We start from the raw sequence: 14,057 nt of genomic DNA, 5'->3' as shown, positions 1-14,057 counted from the left end.
AATGTTCTTTCAACCTAGGGAACAGGTGACGGTCACTGCGCCCCAAGTCATGACTACAAGGTGAGTGGGTGATAATGTTCCACTGAAAATGTTGTAGGAGAGCAACGGTTTGCCCAGCGATGTGTGTGCGAGCGTTTTCATGGAGATTGTGTACGCCCTTGCTCAACATTCCTCTTCTGCGGTTCTGAATTGCCCGTTAGAGTTTTTTCAGAGTCTCACAGTATCTGTCAGCGTTAATTGTGGTCCGAGCGATTCAGCTCCGACGATGAGGTGAAAGAAGAGGTTCGTAACTTTCTGAACAGCGTGGCGGCGAGCTGGTATGACATGGGCATACAAAAACTGCCACAGCCTCTACAAAAATGCATCGACAGATATTGTGATTGTATCAAAAAATAGCTAAATGTTCAAGCTGTAAACTGATGTGAACCATTGTAGAAATAAACAGGTCTGTGTACTTATAAAAAAAATAGGAGACCCTACTTTTGGGATTACCCTGGTACCTGTTTCTGTTCCCGCTGTCGCCGTTTCCCTGTTGAGATGACTGACGCGTGCTTTCGTGCCTCAGGAGCGAGCTGTGGCCGCCATGCGTGCCCTGGCGGTGCTGAGTCTGCTGGCGGCGGTGTCCCCGCTGGACCCGGCGCTCGCCCAGAAGGACGTCTACGACTTCGTCATCGTGGGCGGCGGGTCAGCGGGCTGCGCGCTGGCCTCACGCCTCTCCGAGATCCCCGAGTGGTCGGTGCTGCTCATAGAGGCCGGCGGCGAGGAGAGCATCTTCAACCAGGTGGGTAATTCAGTATATCGCCACTCTGGTCCAGAGGCAGCAGTCGCTAGTAATACCGCGTGGAGTTACTGTACCGCATGAGGTTTGATCAAAAAGTAACGGCAATTTTTGTTTTTCTTATAGGGGTACTATTTAATTATCAGCTCCAACTTAGTCCCCTTCAGAGTAACCCCCCTCTGGTGCACTGATCAGACAGAACATTATGACCACCGACCTACTATCGATATTAACCAGTCCAGGCTATAGCAGCGTCGGAATGACTGCGTCAGACACACGCACGGTGCATGTACGCTACTGGCCATTAAAATTGCTACGCCACGAAGATGACGTGATAAAGACGCGAAATTTAACCGACACGAATAAGATGCAAATGATTAGCTTTTCAGAGCATTCACAGAAGATTGGCGCCGGTGGCGACACCTACAACGTACTGACATGACGAAAGTTTCCAACCGATTTCTCATACACAAACAGCAGTTGACCGGAATTGCCTGGTGAAACGTTGTTGCAATGCCTCGTGTAAGGAGCAGAAATGCGTACCATCACGTTTCCGACTTTGATAAAGGTCGGATTGTAGCCTATCGCCTGTTTATCGTATCGCGACATTGCTGCTTGTTACCAGAATATGGAATCGGTGGGTTCAGGAGGGTAATACGGAACGCCGTGCTGGATCCCAACGGCCTCGTATCACTAGCAGTCGAGATGACAGGCATCTTATCCGCATGGCTGTAACGGATCGTGCAGCCACGTCTCGATCCCCGAGTCAACAGATGTTTGCAAGACAACAACCATCTGCACGAACAGTTCGACAACGTTTGCAGCAGCATGGACTATCAGCTCGGAGACCATGGGTGCAGTTACCCTTGACGCTGCGTCACAGACAGGAGCGCTTGCGATGGTGTACTCAACGACGAACCTGGGTGCACGAATGGCAAAACGTCATTTTTTCGGATGAATCCAGGTTCTGTTTTTCAGCATCTGATGGCCGCATCCGTGTTTGGCGACATCGCGGTGAACGTACATTGGAAGCGTGTATTCGTCATGGCCATACTGGTGTATTACCCGGCGTGATGGTATGGGGTGCCATTGGTTACACGTCTCGGTCACCTCTTGTAATTTGGCGGCTCTTTGAACAATGCAGGTTACATTTCAGATGTGTGACGACCCGGGGCTCTACCCTTCGTTCGATCCCTGCGAAACCCTACATTTCAGCAGGATAATGCACGACCGCATGTTGCAGGTCCGGTACTGCCTTCCTGGATACAGAAAATGTTCGACTACTGCCCTAGCCAGCACATTCTCCAATGTGGTCAATGGTGGCCGAGCAACTGGCTCGTCACAATACGCCAGTCACTACTACTCTTGATGAATTGTGGTACTGTGTTGACGCTGCGTGGGCAGCTGTACCTGTACGCGCCTTCCAAGCTCTGTTTGACTCTATGCCCAGGCGTATCAAGACCCTTTACTACGAGCGGAGGTGGTTGTTCTGGGTACTGATTTCTCAGGATCTATGCACCCAAATTGCGTGAAAATGTAATTACATGTCAGTTCTAGTATAATAAATTTTTCAAATGAATACCGGTTTAACATGGCATTTCTTCTTGGTGTAGCAATTTTAATGGCCAGTGGTGTAGTATCAGCGAACATGCCGTGCGTGTGTAGAATGGGGAACGCGCGCGATCTATCTGAGTTTGACAGAGGGCAGATTGTGACGGCCCGGAGACTCGTCACGAGTATTTCGGGAACTTTATGACTTTTCGGGTGTTGAAGGAGTGCTGTGGGGAGTGTCTTCAACACTTGGCGAAACCAAGTCCAGATGTCGTAGGGTTGGGTGACCACCCCTCATTACAGATGTCGGACACCGTAGGCTTGGCAGACTGGTGAAACAGGACAGACGGCGAACTGTAGCGGAACTAACATCCGACTTTGATTCGGGGCAGAGTACAAGTGTGTCTAAAGACATAGTGCTCCAAACACTCCTAAAGATGTGCCTACGCAGCCGACGTATGTGCCAATGTTAACACCACGACATTGGCAACTACGACTGAAATGGAGACATGACCGTCGGCACGGGAGGTTGGCTCAGTGGCAGAGCGTTGCATGACCTCATGAAGCTCGATACCTTCTTCATCATGCAGATGGGAGGGTGCGAATCCGTCATCTTCCAGGGGAACAGCTCCTTGACACCTGCACCGCGGGACGGAGACAAGCTGGCGGTGGCTCCATTACGCTCCGGGGAACATTAACGTGTACTTCCAAGAGTCCAGTGGAGCTCGTGCTAGGCACCACAACAGCCTAGAAGTATCGTACACTGGTTGCAGACTACGTGAAGCCCTTCATGATGATCATGTTTCCCGACGGCAGTGGTATTTTCCGACAAGATAATGTGATATATCATAAGGCCAGGAGTGTGATGGAGTGATTTGAGGGGACACATGGGCGAGTTCCAGTTGATGTGCTGCACCCTCCCCCCAAGTCGTCAGAATTGAACAGTCCGATCTCATCGCTCCCTTCTCCGAAATTTACAGGAATTAAGAGACTTGGGTATGCAGATGTGGTGCGAACTCCCTCCAGCGACCTGCCAAGGCGACGACGCCTCGCCATTCTCATCCGTGCCAAATGTGGACATGCCGGCTATTACGTTGATGGTCACATGTTCTGGCTGACCAGTGGAAATACGCTTCTGCCAGAGCTTTTTCCAATGTTATAAGCACTTTTGGATCCTAATTTAGCGATTCGTTTTTTATCCCATCAATAGAAAACGACGTCTTTTCATGGTTCTCGTCAACCTCGGAAATAAAAAGAAGTCGCAGGGGGCCACGTCCGGCGAATACCGTGGCTCAGGCAATATAACGGTTTTGTTTCTTGCTAAAAACAAAAAAAAAAAAATCACGAACAAGCACTGAGGTGTGAGCGGGAGTACTATAGTGAGGCAATTTCCAAAAGTGGTTTTGCCACAGTTCCGGTAGTTTTCTTTGGATTTCTTCACGCAGACGGCACATATCCACCGGTTACTATTCCTTGCTGATCGTACGACGTAAGGCAGGAGCTATTGAGGCAATAGCCCATTGTAATCGAAGAAAACAGTGGCAAAAACGTTTACATATAATCGAAACTGTCGAAATTTTTTCAGTCTTTGCTCTTCAGGCAGTTTCCTCTGGGACGATTGGACCTCGGCTTCGACGTCAAACCCATACACCCATTTTTCGACACCTCTTATAACCTTCTGTGGTAGTTCTGGATCGTTGTCGGCTTCATTCGCGACGTCGTGTTTGGTCGAAAAGCAACAATTTCGGAACAAATTTTGCTGTTACACGTTTCATGTCCATCCGAAAAAATAGCTTCGCTTGAGGCAGAGAATATGCTGACATCACCAGCAACCTCTCTGATGGTGATTAGGCGATTTTCCAGAACAGTTTTCTTTACTCCTTCCATTTTGTCTTCATCAATTGATATGCTATGCCGTCGTCTTCAACACCTTCTCGACCATCATTGAAACGTTCATACTGCTAGTAAGCCCTTGTCTCACTCATAGAAGAATGGCCAAAAGCCACAGTCAACATTTCGAACGCGGTGCTGCAGATTATTCCATTTTTCAAGTTAAATTTAATGCAAATTCTTCGATCCATCTTTTCGCGTAAGTAAAACGTCGCCGAGCACTCGATAACACCTTCTCGACTGTCAACAATAATCTAAACATTCAAAGTGGATGAAAATGTGAACATACGTCAGGAAGACATTTACCAGAATAATACAAAGAATTGTGAAAATCAAATGTGTAAAGCCTGGGAAATAAAAAATTCCCGTTGGCTTTTGATCACGCCTTGTGTTGGTAAAGGTTTTCCACGTACGACGCACACAATGTGTTGGGAACCGATACTGCCGTCCAATACTCATGTCACCGCCTGAGGCCCGACCCGTTTCTGGACTTTGTCGGGTGGAGTGTCAGTTTATGCAGAAGTGGACGAGTTTGGAGCGGCCTCGTTAAGAAGTCGGAGAGCGTCCAATTAGAACTTCAGAATAGTGTGACACTAGTACATGCTCAGTGTCGGTGCAGCTATTGCAATCTGCACATGGTGGAGTGTTTTTATACTCGTGTTTTTATATAGGCCCTACTAGGGCTGCATTTATCAGGGTAAGTAACTGCCACAACAATCTAACTCTGAGCTATGAAGATCCTCATCAGTTAGTCGAGAGCCTTAGCGGTTTTTCTAAGAGTACTCCACGGTATTGGCCATTTACTTAGCTTGCAAAATCGCGAATCCCTTGCCCAGCGCGAAGTCCCAAGCGAAAGGGACTCCTGTGTATAAGCAGGTGACTCCTGTGTATAAGCAGGGCAAAATTACTAGACATTATCCCTGACACTGTTTGCTGCCAAATCCTTGAACATATTCTCAGTTCGAGTATAATAAGTTTTCTTGACGGCGAGGAGCTTATTTCCACGAATTATCCTGGTTTTAGAAAGAATCGCGTGTGTGAAACTCGGCTTTCCGTTTCTCTGATGATATACTGCGAACGATGTATGAAGGACAACAGGCAGATTCCATATCTATATACTTCCAGAAAGCGTCTGACGCGGTACCCCACTGCAGACTGTTAATGAAGGTACGAACGTATGGAATAGGATCACAGATATGTGAGTGGCTCGAAGACTTCTTAACTTATAGAATCCAGTATGTTGTCCCCGACGGCGAGTGTTCATCAGAGACAAGGGCATCCTCAGGAGTGCTCCAGTGGAGTGTGTTCTCTATATAATAAATGATCTGGCAGACAGGGTGAGCGGCAGTCAGCTGCTACTTGCTGATGTGCAGGGGTGTACGGTAAGGTGTCTAAGTTGAGTGACTGTAGGCGGATACAAGATGACTTATACAAAAGTTCTAGTTAGAATGATGAATGGCAGCTAGATTTAAATGTGGAAAAATGTAAGTTAATGCGGATGAGTAGGAAAAACAAAACCATAATGTTCGGATACAGCATCAGTAGTATCCTGCTTGACAGTCACGTCATTTAAATACCTGCGCGTAACGGTGCAAAGCGATATGAAATCTAGCGATCATGTGTTAGCAAAGGTGAATGGTCGATTTCGGCTTACCGGGAGAGTCTAGGAAACTGTGGTTCTTCTTTAAAGCAGGCTGCATATAGGACTTAAGTGTGACTTGTTCTTTAGTATTGCTTGAGTGTTTGGGATCCTTACCAGGTAGGATTGAAGGAAGACATCGAACCAATTCAGAGGAGGGCTACTAGATTATTACAGGTAGATTCGAATAATACGCAAGTGTTGCGGAAATTCTTCGGGAATTCAAATGTGATTTCCTGGAGGGAAAGCAACGTTCTTTTCGAGGAACACTATTCAGAAAATTTAGATAACCGGCATTTGAAGCCGCCTGCAGAACGATTCTCTTGCCTCCAACATACACTGCGCGTAATGACCACGAAAATAAGACACGAGAAATTTAGGCTCATACGGAGGCATATAAACAGCGGTTTTTCCCTCACTCTATCTGCCAGTGGGGCAGGAAAGGAAATTACGTAGTGGTACGGGATACCATCCGCCACAAGCTGTGGGATGGATTGCTCAGTATCGATGTTAATGGTAGATGATGTGAAAACAGGAGTGGGGTTTACAAGTAGTGAAACACTAATTGTAGGATCGATATTTTTCGTTCAGTCCATAACTTTGGATAAGTATGTTGTAACATTCTTGTTCTCCTGCAAATTTTTTTTAAAAATAAGGTCCAAAAATTATGAGTTTTGATTGTGTGTGCTTCAGCTACCAACTGAGGCGTAGTAAAAATCATATAATTTTTAGAACAGTAAAACGTTACTTTTAATGTCCATACTTAGCTTTTAGAATTCGTTGTTAATGTATTGTTGTCGATACTTGTTTGCTGCAGAAATCTTGTTGTCATGAATGCGGTCACCTATATACTGCATAGACATTTGCAATCAGTTACATAGAATATTTCAAGCACTTTTCAACTCAGAAAAACTTGCACAAGTAAAATATAAGAATATTCTTCATATACATTTGTGTAAAATACAAAATTTCTAAAGTTAAATTTTGTAAAATATGAAATGCAAACAATCAGATCTAAAAAACTCTGAATTCCTGGTGCATAAATAAACTATTGCGATTACTAATATTTACGCATGTTTTCGCTCAAGAATAACATATTTTTAGTTCAGCAGGTTACTGTGCAACTAGCTTCTTTATGTATTAGTGATGAGTCTTGATACTTCTAAGCCGAAATTCTGCCACTCTGAAAAGATAATTTCATGTGAAAATAGCTGCTCAACAAAATTGAAGATTTGAAAATTTTGTTTTGGCTAAGTATTGACTCGTAAATACATTAATCCTAATCATTAAAATTTGTGATTTCGTTGATGACATGGTGTGTTTTTAGCGTCATTTGGAAGGTAGCCTACCGTTCTTCCGCACACCATTAAATGATGGACATTAAATGTGAAACGTGGTCAGAAGACAGTTCAATACTGTAAACGATATAACAAGTGACACATAAATAGCTGTGTATCTCATACTCCAATATGAGATTCGAGGCTCTTACATTACAATGTGAATAACGTACTGCAACCATTTTTCAGACGACTAACAACTATCGAAAAGGATTAAGGTTATTTAAAGCTAGACAGTGCAAGAGTGGACACTGTCAATGGATCTATTAAAGTATTTCGACATGTTTTTGATTATAAGAAGTATCCTCGGTGTATAAATTATAGCAAGATCGGTCCACTAATTTGCGTTGCACTAACTGCAGGGACTCACGACGTAACTGATGAAGATCGTCGGAACTCCAGCCTTTATTATTGTGGAAGATCACGCACTCTGCTAAATACAGCTGTACTTAACGAGGAAAAAAAAATCAGTGAACGATCTCAGAACGTAAAAGAAACAAGAGTTATAACCAAATTACCTTTAACCGACTTTACCCTAATCCTTAGGTACAACACATTTCTGACATCGGTTGTAAAGCTATTGGATACTGTCAGCAAACGCCTCTTGTGGAATCGCTCCAAGCACCGCGGTCAAGCGTTGTTGGATATTCGCAGCATTACAGAAGATGATACCTGGTGCCGCCAGTATGATCTGGAGACTAAGCATCAGTCAATGGCATGGCGGGCATCCTCTTCTCCACCTTCCCCCGGGGAGTAATTCATGGTGGCTCAAGCCCTTACTGAGGAAATAGGCGATCAACATCGTCTTAATCTCGAATTTTGTCAGCCGGCTTTTTATTTCTGGAGGCAGGAAAGACGATGCACACCATGTCACTGATCGTCGCTTGGTCTGCGCATAGTACTGATAGCACCAGGTCTTATATCCTGTAACGATGCTGGTTTCCAGCAAAGCGTAACTAAGTTGCTTCTAGAGATTCCACAAGAAGCTTTTGTTGACGATATCCAGCAGCTTTACAACCGATGTCAGCTGTGTTTTGTAGCCTTGGTGTTTAGTTTGAAGGCCAGTAAAGGTGTATTGTTTGTAACTCTCCGTTCCTTGTTTTGCGAGACCACTCACAGAAATTTTCAGACACACTTTACAATTTAAGATCAAAACTACTCCAAAATTTAAAAAAATATTAATACCAGAATTAAAAAGGCCTCTATCACAGCACCAAAAAGCGAACATATCCCGGCAGAGTTAGGGGTGTAAAAGAAGGGAAATGGCGTTCTGATTGATCTGGCAGCTACAGACACATTTGAATCAAAGCTTCTTGACATATTCATGCTTTCTTATTTGTTAGTGTTGATACTCATCCCGTGTAATATAATGCATCGTGTCAAGTGAAGTAACGTACGTGATGTCATGTCTTATGACATGTCACATATCACCAGATGGTTCAAATGGCTCTGAGCACTATGAAACTTAACATATTAGGTCATCAGTCCCCTAGAACTTAGAACTACTTAAACCTAACTAACCTAAGGACATCACACATATCCATGCCCGAGGCAGGATTCGAACCTGCGACCGTAGCAGTCGCGCGGTTCCGTACTGAAGCTCCTAGAACCGCTCGGCGACCGCGGCCGGTATGTTATGTCATCTAACATAGCATTTGTCATGCGCAATATGACACAACGTGCATTAAAGTATAGGATGCGTTCATCTCCACTCTGGGTTACTTCCTATTACAATTGCACTCCCGTTCTTGGATAATACCTGTTGTACATGCATTCCTATCTTTAGTGGGACATTGCATCGATAAATCTGCCCAGGACATACTCGTCTTTTATTGTGCTACGGTAGGAGCAGTTTGGTTGCCAACTTTTACTCTACCATAATTTTGACATTAAGCCGCCACAGCTTGGCAACCGACGTAGATTTTTGTTGACTCGGGCGACAGCTGAAACGGTTTTGCATTTTTACTGTTTTTCGAACCATGCTGAATATATCGTGGCAACGTATAAAGCTTTCACGGAGTGGCCGCTTGATTTAAGGCGCCATGTCACGGATTGCGCGACCCCTCTCGCCGGAAATTCGAGTCCTCCCTCCGGCATGGGTGTGTGTGTTGTTCTTAGCATAAGTAGTTTGGAGTTGGTTCAAGTAGTGTATGAGACTAGCGACCGATGACCTCAGCAGTTTGCTCCCTTTGGAATTCACACTCATTTGAACATTTCTGAAAGCTTTCGCAAAACAGGACGACCATGAATTACATGTATTTGTCTACCCTCCTACAAAATTTGAACTGAATCACACAAATATGAAATATAGAACTAGTGCGCGTTAAAAAGCTAAGAAAGAACGTGTTTTTATCAGGTAAAATCCCAATGAAGCTAAATTTTTTAAAGCTATCATGCATTTTTATTTATTTGAATCATTTTAAACCGTTTCTACTCATGGAATTCACAGCAGAACGAATTTTACGTGGTGCATTTAGCTCGATTTTAAAGCATCATACCAGACAATGACTAAAAATGATTGGATAAAGAAAATCGTTTGACTTTAATGCATTTATTTACCTTCGTGCAAAGTTTGAACCGACTGAAGTATAGAACTGGCACACTTCAAAAATCTCTCAGAAAAACGTGTTTTTTTCACGTCAAATCTAAACGAAGCAAGGTCTTTGTTAGACCGAGGTCCGTAGCATCGAGGACCAAATTTGGACAATCAGTCTCGCTCCAGTCCAGATTTATTTCATGGTCACTGTTTTTACACGTTAGATTAGATTGGATTAGATTAGTTTTTCGTTCCGTAGATCCGTGCTGAGCAGATCCTCGTGGATGTGGAACATGTCATTTTTTTAAGCTGAAATAACAATACTAATAGTATGAGTATATACAATACATCATTTGTTTCTATTAAAAAATTCGTCATTGGAGTAGAAGGAGTTGGCTACTAGTAAGTCTTTCAGGCTCCTTTTAAACTGATCTTTATTTGTAACTGAATTTTTTATGTACAATCCAAGCAAGGGTGAGTGTTTTTGCACGCAAAATCCGAATGGGGCAAATACAGATGGTGCCATTAGCTGAGTATTAATTTCGGCCCAATTAACACCTTTTGCAAAAGGAATTAATCAATACGCCCTGTCTGCTTTGGCACCAGCTTCGGTTCGTCGTTCAAAGCTTACTTAATAAACTGTAACATATCTACAGTAAAACAGATGTTCGAATGATCTCTGTGAACGGCCACTGTTCCGGGCTATATCAAACCTTTTTACACCACGTTCATAGCTCAAATAGGAACCGAGCAACAAGACACCCCGCCCCCCTCCCACCACCAAACCACGGGTATGCGCGCGGTTTTTTCGGGCATATTTGTTACAAACAGCTTTTGGCGGTTTTAAGATGTGTCTTCTGAGTTGAGGATCCTCTACAGCGTGCACAGTACTGAGACACCACGTAGGTGGACGTGACCTGAAACACTCAGTGGATCCTGCGTGTTCTAGGCGTTACAGTCTGGAACCGCGCGACCGCTACGGTCGCTGGTTCGAATCCTGCCTCGGGCATGGATGTGTGTGATGTCCTTAGGTTAGTTAGGTTTAAGTAGTTCTAAGTTCTAGGGGACTGATGACCTAATATGTTAAGTCCCATAGTGCTCAGAGCCATTTGAACCATTTGATCCTGCATGCCGGTGTAGTGAGAGGGGAGAGTGATGTGGTGGTTGGTTGGTGCAGGTGCCGATGCTGGTGTCGTACACGATCCCGACGGCGTGGAACTGGGGCTACCGCACGGAGCGGTCGCCGGGCGCTTGCCTGGGGCTGCGAGACCAGCGCTGCATCTGGCCCCGGGGCAAGGTGCTGGGCGGCACCTCCGTCATCAACTACATGCTCTACACGCGCGGCTCGCGCAGGGACTACGACCTCTGGGAGGCGCTCGGCAACCCGGGCTGGGGCTACAACCAGGTGCTGCACTACTTCAAGAAGGTAAACACCCAACTGATTGTCGCGTCGCTGCGTAACGTGGTTCAAATTGGCACCTGTTACGGGAACACTTTTCATTTCAGTTACCGTACTTTCTTGATGAATTTTAGTGAATGACCTTGAAGACTTACACCTCACCATGCCTGAATAAAACCTCACTATTGAAACCATGTCTACCAGCCCCACATGGATCAAATCCTGTATCACCCCTCCTCACAAATATTGAATATCTCCCTATGTCTTATACTATCCCCCAAAAACAGACTCCAACAGTCATTATTACTTACCCACTAATATCAAATCCTGGTACGCTGTCGCATCTAAACCGACACCTCCCTCCCTTTCAGATAACAGGACGCAGCATGTCATTCTCAATGGAGAGAAGTTTTCCGAAGTAAGAGTGATTTCAAGTGTGCCGCAGGGTAGTGTCGTAGGACCGTTGATATTCACTATATACATAAATGACCTTGTGAATAACATCGGAAGTTCACTGAGGCTTTTTGCGCAAGATGCTGTAGTATATCGAGAGGTTGTAACAATGGAAAATTGTACTGAAATGCAGGCGGATCTGCAACGAATTGACGCATGGTGCAGGGAATGGCAATTGAATCTCAATGTCGACAAGTCTAATGTGCTGCGAATACATAGAAAGAAAGATCCTTTATCATTTAGCTACAATACAGCAGGTCAGCAACTGGAAGCAGTGAATTCCATAATTTATCTGGGAGTAGGCATTAGGAGTGATTTAAAATGGAATGCCCATATAAAATTAATCGTCGGTAAAGCAGATGCCAGGCTGAGATTCACTGGAACAATCTTAAGGAAATGCAGTCCGAAAACAAAGGAAGTAGGTTACAGTACATTTGTTCGCCCACTGCTTGAATATTGCTCACCAGTGTGGGATCAGTACCAGGTAGGGTTGATAGAAGAGAGAGAGAAGATCCAACGGAGAGCAGCGCGCTTCGTTACAGGATCATTTAGTAATCGCGAAAGCGTTACGGAGATGATAGATAAACTCCAGTGGAAGATTCTGCAAGAGAGACGCTCAGTAGCTCGGTATGGGCTTTTGTTGAAGTTTCGAGAACATACCTTCACCGAGGAGTCAAGCAGTATATTGCTCCCTCATACGTGTATCTCGCGAAGAGACCATGAGGATAAAATCAGAGAGATTAGAGCCCACACAGAGGCATACCGACAATCTTTCTTTCCCCGAACAATATGAGACTGGAAGAGAAGGGGGAACCGATAGAGGTACTCAAGGTACCCTCCGCCACACACCGTCAGGTGGCTTGCGGAGTATGGCTGTAGATGTACCGGGTGACGCACGGGAGACGGACGGTTTTGAACTGCGTAGTACTGAGGCGGCGGTGGTGGGACGTGGTCGTGGTCGGGATAGTTCTGATCCACACAAGACGCCATTTCATTTACTCAGTCACTACGGAGCAGTGGGACTTGCAACGTCGAATGTTTGTCTGTGGCAGTTTCGTGAAAAGTGGTGAGTCTATTATTGCTACGCAGCGATTGTTTCGTGCGCGGTTTAATGTCGGTCGACGTGGAGCTGTTCCGAGCCGTAACACAATCCTTAGATGGGTAGAAAACTTCACATAAACTGGAAACGTACTGGATAAGAAACATCCTGGCCCGAGACGCGGAGTAACGACACCGGAAGATGTTGAAAGGGTAAGGAAAGCGGCAGTCAGAAGCCCAGGACGGTCAGCTAGACGTCACGCTAGTGAGTTACGAATCAATTGTGAATCGGTTAGACGAATTTTTCATAAAGAATTAAAATTCCATCCCTACAAAATGCTCATTACCCAACAACTTAAGGAAACTGATTTTGCAGTACGAGAAGACTTCGCTTACAGAATGCAAGTGATTTTGGGATCGAATGAAAATGAAATTTCATTGATGAACGATGAAGCTCATTTTCATTTAAACGGGACCGTGAATAAGCAAAACTTACGTTACTGGGCTCCAGAGCATCCACACCTTATCCACCACCTTCCTCTACACTCAGGAAAAGTAACAGTCTGGTGTGCTCTTGGCTCTGTTGGCATTATTAGACCTAATTTTTTGAAGAGAACGGGGCCACAGTTACTGTTCCCTACATTCGTATGCTTGAAACATTCTTGAAATCAGAACTAAGAAGACGTCGAATCCCTTTAAAATGCGTTTGGTTCCAGCAGCATGGGGCAAAATCGCACACCGCAAGCACTTCAATGACAGTTCTAAGACACATGTTCCCTGGCCAGATTATCTCACGTTTTGGCAATGTTGCTTGGCGTTCCAGATCTCCCAACTCGTCAGCATGTGATTTTTTTCTGTGGGGGTACCTTAAGAACTGTGTCTATAACCACAAACCACGAAATTTGGACCAGTTGAAGAATGCAATCATTCAAGAAATTGCTGCCATCCCCGCAGAGATTTTAGTCCGTGTGATGGAGGATTTTGAGAAGAGACTTGAGTCCTGCATTCGAAATGATGGACATCACCTTGACAACATTATTTTTCACAAATAACTTCGTTAACTAAAATGGCAAATAATGAGCTCTGATTTTGTTTAAGTAAACATCCATTACTTTTAAAGTTGGCTGAGTATTATTTCATTTAAAAACGTCCGTCTCCCGTGTATCACCCTGTAGATGTAGGTGTAGAACCATCCCCCCCCCCCCTCTCCCACGCACACACACACATTCCACATCCTGTCCGACTGATAAATCGACTCCTCTCCCAATGAAAACCATTTCTACATATCATATGAATTCTCTTCGCTCCCTGTCTCACGCCACATCAGCGTTCCTTCTTTCACCCTTCTCTCCCCATTATTCTCTATCCCTTCCTCTTTATTTAATGGCCTTACAGACTCCAGTTTGCCACTCCCTTTAAGTACCCCACTGTCTATG

At 44.7% G+C, this 14,057-nt stretch overlaps 1 protein-coding gene across 1 annotated transcript in view; it reads left to right on the top strand.

Annotated features, from left to right (window-relative positions):
* Positions 1-583: 583 nt before the first annotated feature.
* The window catches only part of LOC124712067 (glucose dehydrogenase [FAD, quinone]-like), a 175,492-nt gene continuing 162,018 nt past the window's right edge, over positions 584-14,057 (top strand). Inside the window, exons 1-2 of the mRNA XM_047242362.1 lie at positions 584-781; positions 10,909-11,157. Coding sequence (XP_047098318.1) covers positions 584-781; positions 10,909-11,157 — 447 coding nt within the window. The remainder of the gene's footprint in view (positions 782-10,908; positions 11,158-14,057) is intronic.

The sequence above is a fragment of the Schistocerca piceifrons genome, chromosome 8, assembly GCF_021461385.2.
Source record: "Schistocerca piceifrons isolate TAMUIC-IGC-003096 chromosome 8, iqSchPice1.1, whole genome shotgun sequence".
NCBI classification, from domain to species: Eukaryota; Metazoa; Arthropoda; class Insecta; order Orthoptera; family Acrididae; genus Schistocerca; species Schistocerca piceifrons.
Note: the sequence above shows the minus strand (reverse complement) of the source record. Positions and strands in the feature narration are given on the sequence as shown.